Source organism: Harpia harpyja, chromosome 4, assembly GCF_026419915.1.
Source record: "Harpia harpyja isolate bHarHar1 chromosome 4, bHarHar1 primary haplotype, whole genome shotgun sequence".
Taxonomy (NCBI): domain Eukaryota; kingdom Metazoa; phylum Chordata; class Aves; order Accipitriformes; family Accipitridae; genus Harpia; species Harpia harpyja.
The window spans coordinates 7,105,483-7,123,365 of record NC_068943.1 but is presented as its reverse complement, the minus strand read 5'-3'; the positions used below and the strand labels follow the sequence as shown (position 1 = coordinate 7,123,365).

Sequence of the window (17,883 nt, the reverse complement as noted above, 5' to 3'; positions counted from 1 at the left end):
AGGCCTTAACTTTTTTTTTTGTCAAAGATGTGGATAGCCCTTAGAGACAATGACAGCAAAAAAATCCTTTCATTTCACTTTAAATACTTTGATGAGAAAAGTCTTGCTTTGGAAAGTTGCCTAGCTCATTTGTTTTATTTCACAAATTACCCAAGCGCCCATTTGTGCTTTGTAACTGGGATTCGGCATTAGTTCTTGATTAGAAGAGCTGTCATCTGCTTTTCTGTGCAGAAACATGAATCACAAGCAGGCGGTTATCGGTAGAGCTCTGGACCATTTAAAGTCACAAAAAGTCAACTTTAAAACAAGAAAGAGAGACGGAAAAACAAAAAGCATTTGTTGCGCAAGAAGGCCTGGGTGAAATTCTCAGAACTTAGCTGCGCTGAGAAAGTATCAATAACCGTAAAATTTCACAGCCCCCTTTTTAGAACCGCAGCCTTAACATTTTGTAGGGGAAATAAAGCTTTGGTTAACCTTGGCGCTGGCAGACCTCATTAAAATAACAGCCTGTCACTTTCGAGTTTAAAATAACAGGGTTGTCAGTTTTATATTCAGCGGAACAACCTACGGTCTTATTCTCTGGGAAACGCTGCGGGTGTGCATCGGGGGGCTGGCAGCCGCGCGCAGGCTGAGCAACAGTGCCATCTCGAGGAACCCCCAGATCCAGGGTGCTCCCCGGCTTCTGGGGTGACGCGATGCTCAAATCCTGCTGAATCCCTGCCGCAGGCACTTCACTTTTTAAAAGGCTGAAAAATAATCCGCCATCAAGCGCGTGGTGGTTCGGCAGCTGCTTGGCATTTAAATTTATTTTGTGAGAAAGGGTGGAAATGTATAATGTATGAAAAAATAATCTCCATATAGAGCAAATAAAGTTCTGCTTCGCTTGTTCCAAATCGAAGCAGGTCGCCCTTGCTGAGGTACATAATGTGCATTGAAATTTTGGGCACCTAATGAGCTGTTCTAAACAAAAATATGTGCCTAAGCTCCCTATATCTAATCAGTGGAGAAATGAAGGTGCCTTTAAAAAAACCTCTGAGAATGAGATCCTCTAGCTAATTTCAAACACCCAGGTGAGACAGAGGAAGCCCGGTTCAGTAGCTTATACATAAGTGCCTAGTGCCTCTGAGACATCTGTATGAAGACGGCAGGTGTGACAGAGGACATACAGGAGACACATCTTTCTCAAGGGGCAGCCCCTAAAACTTGGGGGTCCGAGTTAACTGCTTTTCATTAAGCCCAGTTTACAAGGAAAACTGTGTGTCAATTAAAATACCCAGCCGTCCTATACTAACCTGCTCGTGACATAGGATTCTTGCCCTGACTGTGACAACCACATGTAGCAGAGACATAAACATAACAACCAGTTAGAAACAGTATATAGTACGTGCTTGCTGACCTAGTCCTTTTAAACAAATTGTCGGCCATTAGTCTGAGAATGCTTTCAGATTAAATCCCTAATGGACATAAATACTGATTGATGTATGGAAGTTCGGCGCGCTTTTCTGCCGGTACGGCATAACACAAATCAGATCGCGATGATCTGTTTGTTCTCCCTACCTGGCCGTGCCCATGACGAAGGGCACACTCTTCACGATCCCACACGCGGCTCAGGTGGTCAAGCACCATATCCATAAATCTGTTATCAAGCTGCCTGTCATTATACAAGGTCTACATCATTTTTACTAACGACTGCAAGTGTGCTGGGTGTGTGGCTGGGTACGTTAGGCACGTCTAGGGGAAAGCAAGCAGCAAGCAGTAGAAAACTGTCTGCTTTTTCACCTGGAAATAATGTAGTATGAAGAAGTGGCATTAGTTAAATGTTGCTTGTGAATTAAAGGGCAAAGGAGTATGTGACTAAAGAAACTACACAGACACGAACGTGACTTGTGCTGGCTACTTTCATGTCTGTTCTCTAAGACAGAACCCCAGGCCTCTTCCTACTCACTGTCTGTAGCTGTTCTGTTAGTGCAATACACGGGTAGGATATACTTTACATACCCAGCCTGAAGCCCCTGAAATTATAGCGCTTCGTCACAAACATCCACTTGAAACATCTCCCAAGTGGCTACGCCGCCACATACCGACCCGCAGTATGTCATCCAGAGTGGGACCCTGGTACACCAGAGAATCAACATCCAGTGAGCAGCCAGAAACATTTGCACATTTTTCCAGGGCATAACGACTTAAGTCTCAATGGGACTTTGCATTGAGGTGTTTCTGAGCATCCCCAAGGAGAAGGTATTGACAGAAAGGCAGGCTGAATATTCTGTTTGCATTTCAAAAGGAAAATCTTCCCAAATTGCAGAATAAACAAGAAAAAAATGCAATGCAAAAACATCAGGAAGAAAAGAAGGTTAATGAGAACCAGTTCTTCTTAACACAAGCAAGACTCCATATTATTTTATTTCTTTTATTGCATTGAACCTGTGTCAGTTTTGAATGCATTCCACCATCTTTGAACACTATTTTAGCATCTTCTGATATTCCTCTATCTGTGAGAGTAGGGATTATATTGGTGGGGATGATAAATCTGGAAGGACTATGAGATGGACTCACCAGGGGAGGACTTGGCAGGGGAGGAGGAGGAAAAAAGGGAATTTACTTTTTAAAAATTATTTGAGGGCCCCAACCTTTAAAATTTGCTTTTTGGCCCCCATTGCTTCTGAGCGCATGTTATCCCACTGCCAAAGAAGCGCATTTCCATCGGAAACTAAACCAAAGTTGATTCCATGGGCAATTGACTGCCCACTTCTCAAGCAAGTGTCTTTCTGGGATCTTTCGTGCCTTATAAAATGTTGTCATCTCGCTTTTAGTTTTGCGTGGCATTTTCAATGCTTTTTTGAATTATCCTAGTGAGTCTTTCGATTTATCCAGATGTCCTGAGTTAAAACAAGGAATGCTAAGGTCTGATTCATGCTAAAATGATGGGCTTGCTTTTTAGCTCACTTCATTACTTTGGAGTGCGAGGTGAGTAAAGAAGACAGAAATGTTGGTCAGCTTTATTTACCTGCTTATAACTGAGCCCATGCTGGTAGGACTGGAACTGAGCTCATGGGTGCTGTTCCAAGTTCTGCTGAGGAATTGCATGACATACGTGACTGCCTCAGTCACATAAGAAGTCAGTGGCAGAAATAAGAAATGAACTGTATTATTTCTCAATGTAGGGCATGTAACTATACCATTTCCATAACTCTGGATATGAATTTCTCTTTGGAAATGATGCAAATATAAACTTTTCTCACCTACACAGTAATGCCTTTCTTCTGTTAGCAATCATAGATGAAGGCCAGGCTATTTTAATATCTTTTCTACATATCCCCCAATAAATTAAAAATGTAGCTCTCTGCGTGGCTCTTGCTATATCCTTTTTCTTATGAGAGAGAAAGTATTGAAATTCAAAACAAATTTAGTACCTTCAAAGTAGCTGAAAAAAAGTAGTTCAATATAATATCAGGGCTGCGTCAGGAAGATAGCTAGGGAAAGTCAGGCTAACTACAGCCAAAGAGATACAGCTGTCTTAATCCGAATAAATCTCTGCTAGAGAAAGTGGAAAGGAAATATGTAAAATATCAAAATTGTATACATCTCATGTTTAAATGTTTCCACAGAAGTCTAACCGAGCTTGAAAGTTAATCTTTAATTCAAAGAATAGGAAATACCAAGGAATCATTTATAAGGCCACAGGTCACTAGGGGGATACAGGAGTCTGATTTCGTAAATCACAAGCAAGCAATGTTAACTGAATCCTTAGTGGCTTTTATCTCGTTTTCAAGGGACTCTACATCTGTTACATATTTCTTAAATGCTGGTGGTGATCAAAACGATGTACGGAGGAATGTGCGTAATCATGGGGACTAGTAAGAGACTTTCCGTGGTCATGCTTGAGGATACCCCAGAACTGAAGCCACCAAAACACACAGGCAAAAATTTTACGTCATGACATCACCTAATTCTATTCTGCAGTTAAAGTTACATTAAAAGTACTCCAAACTCGTTGCCTGCCCGAATGTTCATCATGCAGAAGTGAACGTGGCTGTCAGGCTACTCCCTGAGAGAGGAGGTGAATCAATCGGTGTTTGTAACTCCTCTTTCAGGGCCATCAGAAACCATACTGCACTTCCAGAAAACCAATTTCAGGATGAGGTTCAAGGAACTGTTTTAGGTAGATATGTAAACTCCACTGCCAAAAGCTGAGAGGGTTAACAGAAGTCCAGTCACACAGCAAGAAAGAGCAAGGCTTCGTAGGCTGAGTCCACAAATTGTTTAAAGCTTGATGGAGAAGTAATGCAATGGGAAGGGGGGGATAGCTATGAAGGGAAATACCTGAGGGGGATAAAAAGTGTTAAAATGCAAAATGCACCTGAATTGGAGGCATCTAGAGAGGACTGCAAATGGTAACCTTTCCCTACGCTTTAGTCATTTTTGTTATTGCTGCTTTTGTGAGTCATGTAAATGTCTCCCTTCCCCCCAGGCTCTAAAATGGGAATGACACCTCAGGGGAATGCCTCTGAGATTTAATTAGCTGTCATTTACCAGCAATCCTGGGTAAAGTAAGACCATCTTACTTTATTTACCATCCGTACTTCTGTAACACCAATAAAAAACATCTGTATTGTTAGGAAATTTAATGATTTGTCATCTACATGCAGTACACATAGAGTATGTAAACATCATTTAATATCTTCAGAAGTGACTGGGGAATGGGAGTCCTCATTTTGATTTTCAGGGAGAATCTGGAGGGCGTGTGCAGCATGTGGGCTGTGAGAACCTTTCCCTGTTCTTTTGCTGACGTCTATGAAAATACATGGTTTGTACTCCAAATTACAGCCTTTACAAGGGCCAGGGAGGGAAATCACTTTCCAATGGGTGTTGACTCACTTGTGGCTCAAAACAGAAGTCTTCAAGTCCTAGAGCACCAGCTCTAATTTGATTATGGTAGAGATCTGAATATAACTGTAAACATCTGAGTTTTGAATAGCTTAAAATAACTTCCAGATAGCAACGAATTTACTGCTCTGAAAACTAATTACTCACCACCAATATCAATCAGGTTGCTTGTGTAAATAGTTATCTGGGCAGAAGAAAGAAAGTACAAAATCTGTCACTTTGACTCTTGTGTTCCCCAAGCTTATATGAATGGACCCTCCTCCCTACCTTTTCTATAGGATTTCTCTACCTGATTTACTGCCCCGTGGCCTAACAGGAGTTTACACACCTCTTCGTGAACACTGGGCGGTTTAACTGAGTTGCTTGTGCTGGTTAGCTGTACCAGTAGGGACGTTGGGGTTTTTACCCCCAGCATGGGTGGAAGGGGAAGAACAGGGGCTGCTGTCTGCCCAACGACCCGGGTCCCATGGACCAAAGACATCAGAAAGGTCAGGCATCCTGAGAGTATCCCCACTTCTTCTGAAGGCTTGCCCACGGTCTGTAAACTGGAATTTAATTTTTTGGCTTGGCAGGGCCCCCCTGTTGAGACTTTAAAGGCTTGCAAATGCTGCTAGTATCTCATATGAAAACAAAGCAACTAGGGCTTGGCAGGGGGCGTGAAGGAGATTTATAAGGTGTCTACCATGGCAAGAAACACCGTCAACAACCCATGCAGCCAAATACTGTCCTACTTATTTCTTACGGATGAAAATGCAGACAGTGCTTCTGAAATAACATCCTTGGCTGTTTCTATCTCCTGGCTTATAAAGTGACATTCCACAGAGTTTAAGCGTGGCAAAGCAGCGTGGGCCATTTGCTCGGAGAGCTATCATGTCTTCAGAACAAAAGATAAAAGAGATAAATAGCCAAGTACAATATTGTACCTCAACAACCTAAAAGCCAATCTCAAAACTGAATGGAAGAATGGAGAGCTTTTATTTCTTGGTTTTTTTAAAGAATAAAGCTCGGTGATTTCCTTTGAAAGCTATTCAACAAGCTCCCCTAAATCCTATTACAACTTAATGTGAAATGCATCTGTTTCCATAAGAACAACAGTGGCACCATTCATCCTTTGTAGTCTGTCCTTTGTTGTGTTTTCTTTCTATTCTTGTAGATTTTTCCACTGTAGTATACCAAACGCAAACCAAGAACTGATAACATTTTAGCCAGAGCATTTATTTATTAAGTTGATGCTGGAAATTCAGTTTGTTCCTGCTTGCTGCCTGAATTATGCCAAATTAAATTATTGTTCAAGGAGTTCAGAACATGAAGAAACTGTTCCGATACCATCCCAACATTTCTTGAATGTGAAGTCTGTATCCAGCTACAGATATTTATATACACCTAACAGCAAAGATAGATATAGTCTCTGCATGCAGGTATATACACGAACTTCTCACTGTTACTCAGATCCAAATGTATTGCAATGTATTCAGCCTGCATATCTTAAATCAGTTCAACATCAGCTCAGCACTGCACCATTTTTTCAGAACCTATGCATGTAGCTCGAAATATAATATTTATCTAAGACATGACCAAGTTGGTGGATGAGACATTTTATCTGATGTACACTGTTTAACTGAATTTACATTCAGCAGACTGTGAGGCATATTAATTCTTAGAAAGATGTATATTTAGAAAACCTTAGACAAATGGAGACTAGAAAGAGCAAGTAGTAACATGCTTTTATTAATGCCTTGCCTGTGGAAAAAGGTGACACTTGTTTATTTGTACTCTCCGAACCCAAATGCTGAGTGCCTTGCTTGTAAATACAGGAATTTAAGTTTTAGCACCTTCAACCCTTTTAACTTTCACCATCATCACCATTATGGAATTAAACAGCCTATTATTTAACATGATAGTTAGCGTGGCTGATGTTTTTAACCTGTTTTCCCTCTCGTTGTCTCTTAATCAGGTAACAGACATTAAAGAAAAGCTAAAGCTCTCTAAAAAGTTCTGGTCAACATTACCCTACACAATCTGCAAGGATGAGCGAGTGACAGCCGGTCCGTCAATCGAGGAGGACTGCTGGAACGGCCACACCAAGGCGAGGTGAGGTGGACCCCTCTCCACCACACTCGGTCCAAACCCCCATCTGGCCTGAAGCAATCGCAAAACTGAGGGTATTTCACAAAACTGTTTATAAGAGTGAAACAGAAATGAGGAGAACAAGTAATTGTCCACACGCAGCTTGTAGCTGAGATTACTTACTGTCAAGGTGCCATTAAAGCCAGAGTGTGAGTCAGGGTAAATGTGCACAGCATGTCAGCATGTGAACATAGAAAATGTTCATTGGTTCAGCTCCAGAAGGATAATTTATACTGAGATTTCAAAGAGCTCTTTAGCTCCATTTAGCATCCCTGTGTTGGGACTGACAGCTTGTGAAGCAATTGCACTCTCGGGATATCATACTGGGATGAACCAGAAATTGGAATTTTGGCTCTATTTGCTATTGGCTGGCAAAGCTTAGGGCTATTTGCTGGGGAAAAAAACAAACAAACAAACAAACAAAACACAACTGAAAAATAGGCAGCAGAGAATAAATGTAACACTCCTACTTATCTTGTGTAGAAGGCTTGACCTTATGTTACTTCATCAGAGATACTGTGGTCATCTGCCCTTGTTTGTGACGAGTTTTCTGTGAGTTTTAATTTTGAAGTTTGCTTGGCTCTGGCTGTGGCAGGGCTGGAGCTGGCAGATGAGCAGGAGTCTCCAAAGGTCCCAGTGTGGATTCATCAGCTGACAGAGGAGAGGATCTGATTATCCCTGCTGAGAGAGAGAGGAATTGGCTCAAGGACCACACGAGGGGCAGGCAGGTTTCAGGTCTCCAGCAGCAGGGTGTGCTTTCGGGGAGACAGGAGGAGTGGGGAGGTTTGAGGTTTGAGCGTCTGGTGAGCACTGACTCTGGAGAGCAGTGATACTTTCTGGCACTCGGGGACTGGAATCTTAATTTTCCTTTTACTTGATGATAGATATGAAGCCAGGATACAAAAATGAGCCAATAACAACAACAACAAAAACAACAAACAAGGGGCAAAAAAAAGTGAGACAAGCACATAAAATATAAAAACTCAGTGAAAATAAAACATAGGAAAAACTCACAAACCTGTTAAATGCCATTTTGCATGGATAGATGGGTGAATGGACAGATACATAGATAGATGGCACCTACCCCATCATCTAATAACTTTTTAAAGGCGCACACTTTACAGGGGGAGGTTTTGCACTGAACGCACGCCCTTTTTCCTAGCTTACTACATAATGCTCCAAAGAATTCATTCTCCAGCCAAGAGCAGAGGGCTGTTTGGAATGCTGCTAGCCCATTGAACCCACTTTGAGACCATCAGGATGCATGCATTAATAAGACATGTATGCTACTCCTACAAAAGAGCAGTCAAACCTGCTACTATCCCTCCTGGTTTCCAAGCACAACACTAGTGTTTGTACCATGTCTGGCTGATACTTTTCAGCTAGCACAACTTCCACATTTGTTGGGAGGTGCATTTTATGCATGTAGTTTTTCACCCTCCTTTTGCAGTATTTATCTTATGAGAAGCCTAGCTATTTCCATGGTGCCTTCTGATATTAACGTTCTGGAGCCGTTGAGAAAAGCTATCGTCTGCTGATAACCTCCTTGATTAATTTAACACAGACATTTCACTGGATGTGGAATCACAGCTTCAAAGCATCATGTGAAAATATGGTTTCAGCAGGCCCAGCCACTGCTCTTCTGTCCAGTTTCTATTTCATATCCTTTCACAGAAGAAATGTATAGTCATAGTCTTAATAACAGAATTCAATAAATGCTTCAGGTGGAGAGAAGAGTAATAAATCAGACACATACCACAGAATGCCATGGCCTGTATATGAAATAATATTGAAAATATTATTGAAAATATTATTGAAAATAACTAGCTTTAGATGCAAAATCACCTCCTGGCTGGTGAACAAGGACATTTACTGCAGCATAAAGAAAAAAACATAAATGCTTCCTTGATCATACTGATTAGTATCCGGTATCAAACGCTAGTTCACAAGAACAAGAGTGGTAAAATCTGGTGAATATGCATATATCTATCTGTGTTCACTGTGTCACCTGTCATAAGCACCCCTGTGCTATATGAGGAGCTGCATTTTGAATTCCAGAGAATAAGACAACAGCCCATGATAAAAAAAAAAAGGAAATTTAGCCACCTCCTGTTTTCCTAGACATTAAGACTACAAGTAAGAAGACAACAGGGTGTTGGCTACTGTTGGGAAAGGAGATTGTTGCTGGGTTTTGCTCAGAGCCTGTGGTGGTATAAAGAATTAGAAACTTTGGATTGCCAGGTAGACATTATGCCTCATGTTTCATTTTACACGTCACCTTTCAATGCTGCTTTTACGGGGGAAAAGAGTTACAAACCTGAGATCACAGAAAATGAAAGCTAGGCTTTCTCCTGAGAGAGGCATTACACCAAGGTCACCTGTGGTTATTACACTCCCCAGATATCACTTTGCTACCATGATTAATTTACAGTGACACAAGGATGCCAAATGAAGGTCGCCAATTCACGCACAATCACGGGGTAACAGTCATCCATTTGGTGTTCTGGAAGGGTGCACTTGGCTCGTTGCTGATCCTGTACGAAGAATGGTTTTAATCAGGTCACATCAGGTAGAAACGAAGTGCTGTGGAAATGGGAAAATATTTATTAGGTGGATGAACCTCTTTTTTTGAAAAATCCATATTAAAAAAATAATAATAGCTACTTCAGACAAAGTGCCTTTTAGAGAGATACCCAGCAGGACTTCCCCATCATATCTGTATTCACAAAAGAACTTGAACAGAATTTTATGTTTAAAGAATTAATGTCTTGTGCCAGATGTGCAGACAAATTTTTTTAGGATATTTAGGATCTAAAAAACATCATCAAGACCAAACTTTAAAAATTTAGCTCCTTCTCTATATGCAGATAAATTCTTAACAACAGCTGATAACCTCTTCACTAATAGATGGTCTCCAGAAATTAAGGAATTTTCCCAAGAATGATGGAATTCAGGCTTTAGGACTTAAACCAAATCCAAGGTATTAGCCCTTGAATAAGTGACTTTTACTGAAGTGAGAACAGTAACCAAATCTGCAACCATTCCAGTGGTCAGGAGAAGAACCTTGAATTGCTCCAACCAACTCGGCCAACTTGTTTCAACCAAACCATGTGAGAGATTGTGCTCAGGCACTATCATTCTGGTGCTCATGCTCACCAGGACTATAGACTTATTAATATGTCTTAGCTCTGGAAAGCTGTAATCTGTGGAAGAAATGAGACCTGCATTCCTTTCTATGAAGAACCTATCACTCCTCCAAGTACAATGAAGAAGAAATAGAATTATATATGAAACAAACAGTAATTATAAACAGAAAAAAAAATAGAGAAATGTTAAGGCATAAAAGGAAAAATGAACACTAATGTTCAATGTCTAGCTAAAAACTACAAGGTATTTCACCAAAGCGAACACAGGATAGAGTCTCAGCTGGCCTGAAATTTTCATCTTCTGCCACATGTATGGGAGTGCCTACTCCCCCAGCAGAGAGCCTTTAATTCCTGGTGAAATTCAGGTGGGAAGAAAGACTTACCACATCAGTGCCTGCCCCAGGAAAGCTGCTCATTGCTGACCAGCAAGGCTTGCAATGAGAATGAGTTGAATGTCCTTTACCTGGAGGTAGGCAAAGATAACCATTTAGCACCACTAGTGAAAGTGTGAATAAACCACCTCTCGGGAAGTGTGAAAACTGCCTATTCTTAATTGATGTCTCTAGTTTATTTTTGCATCTTCTTCCTTCCAACAAACTGGCAGATGAGGTATTTTCTCCCTCTCTTTCTATCTCCTTGAGCTTTTCTCCAAGATGGAGAAAAAAAAATGAACTGAAAATATCCTATGGGGATTACCTCCTGAGCAAACAAAATCAGATGAGGTGATCTAGTTAGCCAAACAAGCCAATTTTCCACTGCACTTATCTTTCTGAACCAGATGTGACTGACTACCCCCAGCCCAGCCTGAGTAAGCCTGTGCTGTATTTTGTACTCTATTGCCTACAATTCTGTGCACCTGGAAAAAGTCCAGTACTGCCTAGGTGGGATGCTCCAGTCGTACTGTAAGCAGCTGCTGCAGCAGCAAAATATGGAGAATGCTGCCCTTTAAGGCAGATGTCTCTTAAAAACCAGAAGATTCCTCCTTTTTTTGTTTTGTTTTTTTCATAGCTACAGCCTTTATATAAATGACCTGAAGGATTCATCAGTCATTTTTAGACTTGAAAAGGAAGCAGACACCCTGGAACATTAACTGGATATTAAAAAAAAAAAAAAGTGGTTTTAAATAGGCTTTGTGGTACTTGGCTATGATGTGCCAAAAGACATCTTTGTTGTGTCTGCTGAGACAAGCAAGAACTGTGGAAAGGCTAAGAGGAACAGAAAGCATTAATATTTTAGAAAACAATGTAAATTACAGTAAAATTCTGACATAGCTGAGCAAGGAGCAAACAGCAGAAAACAAGCAGTATTGTTCAGCTTCTCTATACTCAAAGGGCTAAGAAAGCTGATTTTTTTTTTACTAGGAGGATGCAAAGAACAGACACTGATTCAGGCTGGCACTTCTCTTCTTTTCATTTATAATGGGCATACAGTTCTTGTAATGGCCAGGCCTACAAAGAGATCATTAACGAGAGCAGAAGCAGCAGCAAAGCTTAAAATTCACAGGGGTGTCTCCACTTACAGAACTGCAGCAAAAGCAGCTGTGTTCAACAACTTTGCGCAGCCAGCAACAAATCTTCTGTCAAAAAGTGGTCCCAAGACATGGCTTCCAATTCGGTGTGACTTAACCCTACCCCACACACATCAAACTGCTTTTGTCAGAACATGTGCCGGGCTGCCTCTCAGAGGCTGTCACTCACGAAACACCTTGGGCTGCATGTTCCCCTATCTGTACCAGTCCTTTAAACAAAGGAAAACAATTCAAAGATATTTACATTCCATATAGGCTTTTCTGCACTTTTTTTCCCCCCTGAGGAAGCAGGTGAACTAGTTCAGTAATGAGGGCAGAATCCAGCTTCACATTCAGACATGTAAATTCATGCACTTAATATAGATGCCTGTGGGTGAGACAATAAGGAGTCATTTGTGTTACCCAAGTGAGAGTAGTGTCATTTGTGACTCTCCGGCATGTCTGAGGTGAGTATGACACAGGACACTACCTCCCATCTGGACCAGAGGCTGGGCTAGAACTGCTCGAGCATTTTAAAAATCACCAATGTTAAGGTGCTTGAAGAGAGCCCCAATATCCTGTCAGAGTAGTCAATGAGGCAGTTTTCCACTGCCTAAACACACTTATCTACTGCTACGTGAGATGGTCTAAATAGTCAAGACACCTTCATGGAGCTGGCAAATAAGGCACTGGACCTATGGGACATTCAAACCCTACAGCAGGACACCAAGCAGCACACGTCCTGGAGGCTGAAGTAGCACTCAACGCTCAATTCAGCTGTCTAAAGAAAGACACCTAATATAACTTTAGATGCCCCAGATGTCCAAGACCTCCTCCACAAACCTGTAGGTATGATGCAGAAGGCCACGCCTTTCAGGGCTAGTAAGGAGAAGAGGAGGAATAAGCAAGAGCATTCAAATGGCACCAGATGTCTGTCTGTGCAACTAAATCCCAGCAGATGAAATCTAATGAACTAGTCATTTAGCCAAAGGCATGTGGGACTCCAACAGCTGTCCCCGCTCCACTGACAAATAAACTCCTGAGTAGTTTTGACTAGATCTTGTGTTGACTAGATCTGGCAAGAGTGGGACTCTGCTCATATGCAGACACTTGCATTTAGACATACAGGTTTGGGTATCTGTATAAACCTAAAGATGAATCTTCAGCCTCTCTAATTCTTTTGCTCTTATGCCCTAAATGCCAAGAGGCTCATTCACCTGGGAATTTAAGTATATCTACGTAACATTTAGGCAATCATAAGGTCATGGGTTTCTTGTGACCCACATCCAGTATGGGTCCCTTACACACCTAGGTGAGGTGCACTGGCCCAGTTCTCCTGAGAGGTTAAGCCCTTCCATGCCAGGAATGCTTTGGGGATGACCAGCTCCTGAGGCAGATAATGCAGGGATAATGCAGGATGTGTGACAGTTTGACTGAATCACTTCCTGCGACTGAATGGGCTGGCTCATTTAAAGTTAGATGGTCTTCAGAAGGACATCAGATCCACGCTGATCACAGTGCAGAATATGAACCTTGATAAAACACACCAGGGCACTCTCTAATTGCTTTAAATCTCCAAACTAACTCATATTGTCTCCATATAAAAAGCTCACTAAGAAGTCAGTACATTCTTCTTTTATTATTGCCGATAAGACGAGATGAAATCAAACATAAATCAGTCAAAGAAAGCCTGTGAACTGCCGTTCGGAGCTAGCCATAGCTTCTCATGGATGGCTTGCAATAAAGAGCAGCTAACCCTTCATAAACAAGGAAAGCAATCCACATGAACACTCAGTGATTTCAAATCACCTCTAGCTGCTAACAGCTATGGCCATTGTCGTGGACAAGACACTGGGCAAGATGGACATCCTCTCTGAGCCAGCAGGGCAATTCTTACCTTCTTACTTTTTTTAATCAACTGCACCTTGAAATCGCTGATTTACTTCTAGGCTGAGTAATTTATCTACAGCAGCCATTTCATTTGTAGAGACGTGTGACAGATGGAGGTGCTGTTCCTTTGCAGCCCAGAGCTTCCCTGCGTGCCAAGGTCTCTGTCCTGCTTCCTCCAGGCAGCTCTGCAGAATTATTTCCAATTTCTATCTTTCGTGATTCATAACACTGCGGTCTGCAGTCCTCCGTACTAGAGGGGGTGCTTCTGTATTCTCACCGTAGTTAAGCCTGTACCACAGGAGTCTGGATGGGATCCCTACAGCATAGTTATTTCTCATTATGGTCCTAGTGAAACAACAGGACTCCTGTTTGAGGCTGGGTATTTTTGGCAGTCATGTTTTGTTCTTATATGTTCACACTCCCCCAGGATTATTCTCATGTAAGCTTTCAAAGGCCACTGATGACAAATGAGTCTCATCTTGCAAAGCAAGGACCTATTACGATGAGACTAAACCCTTCCCTGGTGCAGCAAAGCAGTCATCATTTTGTGAACCTCCAGAAGCAATACAAAACTTATTTTCCCTTAACCATGACTTCAGCAGAGAAAGTCTTTTCTTCTCCCTCACTTTCACATTTATTTTTAGGGGATATATTTATTTTCCAGACCAATATGAAAATAACACTGGCACCAACGCCAAATTTGAATATTGATAGGGAATCGGGCTGGCACAAGTGAGAGTGAAGTGAAATACTCTTAAACTATATTTGGTACCAGGCATCATGAAAGTTTGCCATTAGTAGGCTACACTGTGCTATCATTACCAGCTGAGCACACACCCACACGAGGAGTCCCACAAACATCAGTAGGATAGCCTGGTAGGCAGACTAATTACAAAATAGATCGTATCCTGATAAAGAACATGAACAAAGGGTAGATCTGCCCCAAATCCCTTGCAGTCTAAATATAATACAAAGATAGTAGGTAAATAAAGACAGACAAGAGAGGACAGGGAAGCAGTGATAAACTATTTTCTCAGGATACCATGCTAGCACAGAGAAATAATGTCAGCCCTTTATCAGCCTAGCAGCTGTAAAATGCGTAGACAATTTTTAACAGAGATTCAAAGCAGGAAAAAAGGTGGCTTTGCAGATGCCTATAAGGAGAGTTTCCTGAGGACAAAGAGCAGCAGGGAACAAAGTGAAGAGATGATGAAGACTTTTACTGTAGGATGATTGGAGGCATGGGCTGATTTTTGTAGGGGAGAGATACCTGCAAAAGCACACTTGCTGCCTGTGAGCAGCCTAAGATTGCATTTGCCAAGATCAGAGAAGGGAATGCTGCAGTAATCAAGAAATGATAAGCTAAGAGCCTGAACAAAAAATTCATATATGTGGATGGATAGGAAATGCCATACCTTAAATATGTCATGCACAAAGCACGTGGAAGATGCAAGTATAGCCTGTTTATAAGGAATAAGGACCAAATCAAAGAGAATACTGGAGTCTGGTAAACTCACAACGCTCTTTATGGGACTGGATGTTGGATAGGCTGGAGATGTTGTTCACGGTGGTCAAAAAAGGGATGCAAGGAAGAACTAGAGAAGAAAATTAAGGATTTACTTTAAACAAGGAGAGCCATAATGCCTCAAGATAGCCTTCTAAACTATCTCAGAACAACAAATATGCTATATATAACAAAGGAGTTCATATTTTTTAAGCAGAAATAAATAAAAACAGAAGAATGCACTGTTAGATGCTTAATTTAGTGTGCAACCATTCCTATCAGTAGAGGATCTGAACATGCAGTGACTTACTGCTGGCTGGTGAACCTCTTCCATAGTTCACAGAGCCAGTGCACTTGCTGGGAAGTATGTGGAGAGTTAGGAGGTTGGAGAGCTTAAATTTTTTCTGCTCTCCACGCAGCTGAGCTACTAAAGAGATCCTTTAGAGTCTGTAAAATTAAAAACCATATTTTTAAAATGGTTTCACTGGAGCTCTTTAAGAACCGTGTAATCATTATCAATATCAAATTGCTTAGCACAGCACTTACTGTACAGTCTTTGATTTCTGAAACTTACTGCATTTTAAACTAATCATTCATCCCTATATAGATACTTGCCTGAGATTATGAACGATGGCTTGACCAACCAGATCAACAATCCAGAAGTAGATGTGGACATCACAAGGCCAGACACCTTTATTCGACAACAAATCATGGCCTTACGTGTCATGACTAACAAACTGAAGAACGCATATAATGGAAATGATGTCAACTTCCAGGATACAAGTAAGAAACCATTAACTGTCATTAAATAAGTATATTTTTCAAACACATTTATAAATCAGTTCCATTGCAATGGCTTTCTTTGATCTTTGTGCTGCTGGCAACATAAAAAAAAAGTCTTTTTCTGTCCCGTGAAATACCAGTTATATATTTGTTTCTTTTGCTTCTCTTGCTTATCTTCATGTCAAATGCATCAAGACGCTGAGGGCTTTCCATAATGCCAGCAGTCCACTCCTTTTTCTGAAGAGCATTTAAGCACCTAATTAAATCACAGTGGCTTTCATTTGGATGCTTTACTGAATGAAAGTTAGCACCACCAGCACTTTCCCGTTCCCAAGGTGTTCATCCCCACTGGGGTGCCGGGTGGAACGGGAACAGAGAAAAGGGATGAACACTGTAACCCGTGGCCTTCATGTTGTTTTCCTTGCTCCTTTGTGCCAGGTGATGAAACCAGCGGCTCGGGCAGCGGAAGCGGCTGTACGGATGACATCTGTCCCACCGAGTTTGATTTCATCACCACCGAAGCACCACCGGTCGACTCCGACAGGAGGGAGGTGGAGGCTTCAGCCACACAGCCTGGCTGGTCACTGCAGACATTGCTCATCGTCTTCATCAGTCTTGTACTGCAGAGACAGTGGAGATAATCCTGGATCTGGTCAGAGAAACTGTGTTTTAGCTAGAGAAACAGCCAACTTTCTTCTTTTCTTATACTCTTGGACAATGGACCATGCCACAAACACTTGCAGTTTTCTACAAGAAGAGAGCAGTACTGCAACCTGCTTCCCTTTTTTGTTTTCCCAAAGAGTACCAGGTGCCAGACTGAACTGCTTCCTGCTTTTTTCAGATATCTCTGAAGACGATATCCACTCTTGAGAGAATTCTTTCTCAAACCTTTATTACAGGAGACTTTCTGAGCTTCATTTCCTTTTATGCTGCAAAAGTAAAAAAGGATCTTACAGTGTGTGTTTTTCCCTAACGAGAAAAAAGAGGGGGGAAGAAACCAAGAAAACAGGTTTCTTTCTGAATCGGGCCTGACTCAAGGCTGCTGCATTTCAACAGACTATCAACAAAACAAAAAAAAAAGACAAGAAAGGAACAAAAAAAATGCAACCGTTCTTCACTGACAGCCAGGTTTCCTTTAGGAACTTTTGTAGGATGATTCAGGTCATCAGAATGATCATTGTTATAGGGAGGAAGTCTGGATTTTTTTTCCAACACAGAAGTATGTCTCAATGGTGAATGCACTCCATCTGCCAACCACATCAGATTGGTATGAAGGTAGAGAAGCTGAAAAATAAGTTTATCTTTTAGTATGATAGTAACTCCACTAGCTTCAGAATATCATGTTACAGTTGTTTAGGATTTAAATCTTAATGCCCAGTAAAAAATTGAGTAGTAGCACGATTTCACCTAGCTTCTTTTAGTATTTATCCATGTTATACAATTGGCACAGTTTTCCACTTAGCTCACCATCAGCCGTGGTGGTAATGCTAAACAACGCTCCTGACAAATCTTCCCTCAAGGGTTCGGACAGAAAATAATCTCTTGTGATATAATCTCTTTCCTTTTGTCACTGTTCTGACATTGATTAGGACTTTCTGCTACCATGTTCATTATCCTACCAAGACGGCAATTCTCTAACGGACTAACAGCAACCAGATCAATAGTGTGTTTCACACCTACCTACATCTTTCATATCAGTTAATTTCAGTGTCACAAGGATTTCTTCTACAAAATTTCAGAACAAACAAATATATAGTACTGACATGGAGATTTCTTTCACTTTTTTAGTCTTAGTATGATCATCTATTTTTATATATATAAATATATATAAATCACAGATTTTAACTTCTTAATTACAAGCTCAGGGTTGACACTTCTTTGTAAGAAAAAAAATGTTTGGTCAACCAGCTCTTCTTTTTTTGTGCTGCTCTGAAAAGTAACCCTTTAATGACTGGTGAGCACAAAAATGAAAGAAGAGAATTTTTTACATATCCAGTTGTCCATTTCTTAACAGGTTTGCAGGGTGGGGGAGAAAACCT

At 41.2% G+C, this 17,883-nt stretch overlaps 1 protein-coding gene across 1 annotated transcript in view; it reads left to right on the top strand.

Moving 5' to 3' along the window:
* Positions 1-17,583, top strand: part of GPC6 (glypican 6) — a 535,318-nt gene extending 517,735 nt beyond the window's left edge. The window contains exons 7-9 of the mRNA XM_052785623.1: positions 6,842-6,978; positions 15,669-15,844; positions 16,283-17,583. Of these exons, the coding sequence (XP_052641583.1) occupies positions 6,842-6,978; positions 15,669-15,844; positions 16,283-16,485 (516 nt within the window). The 3' untranslated portion in view covers positions 16,486-17,583. The remainder of the gene's footprint in view (positions 1-6,841; positions 6,979-15,668; positions 15,845-16,282) is intronic.
* Positions 17,584-17,883: the final 300 nt, after the last annotated feature.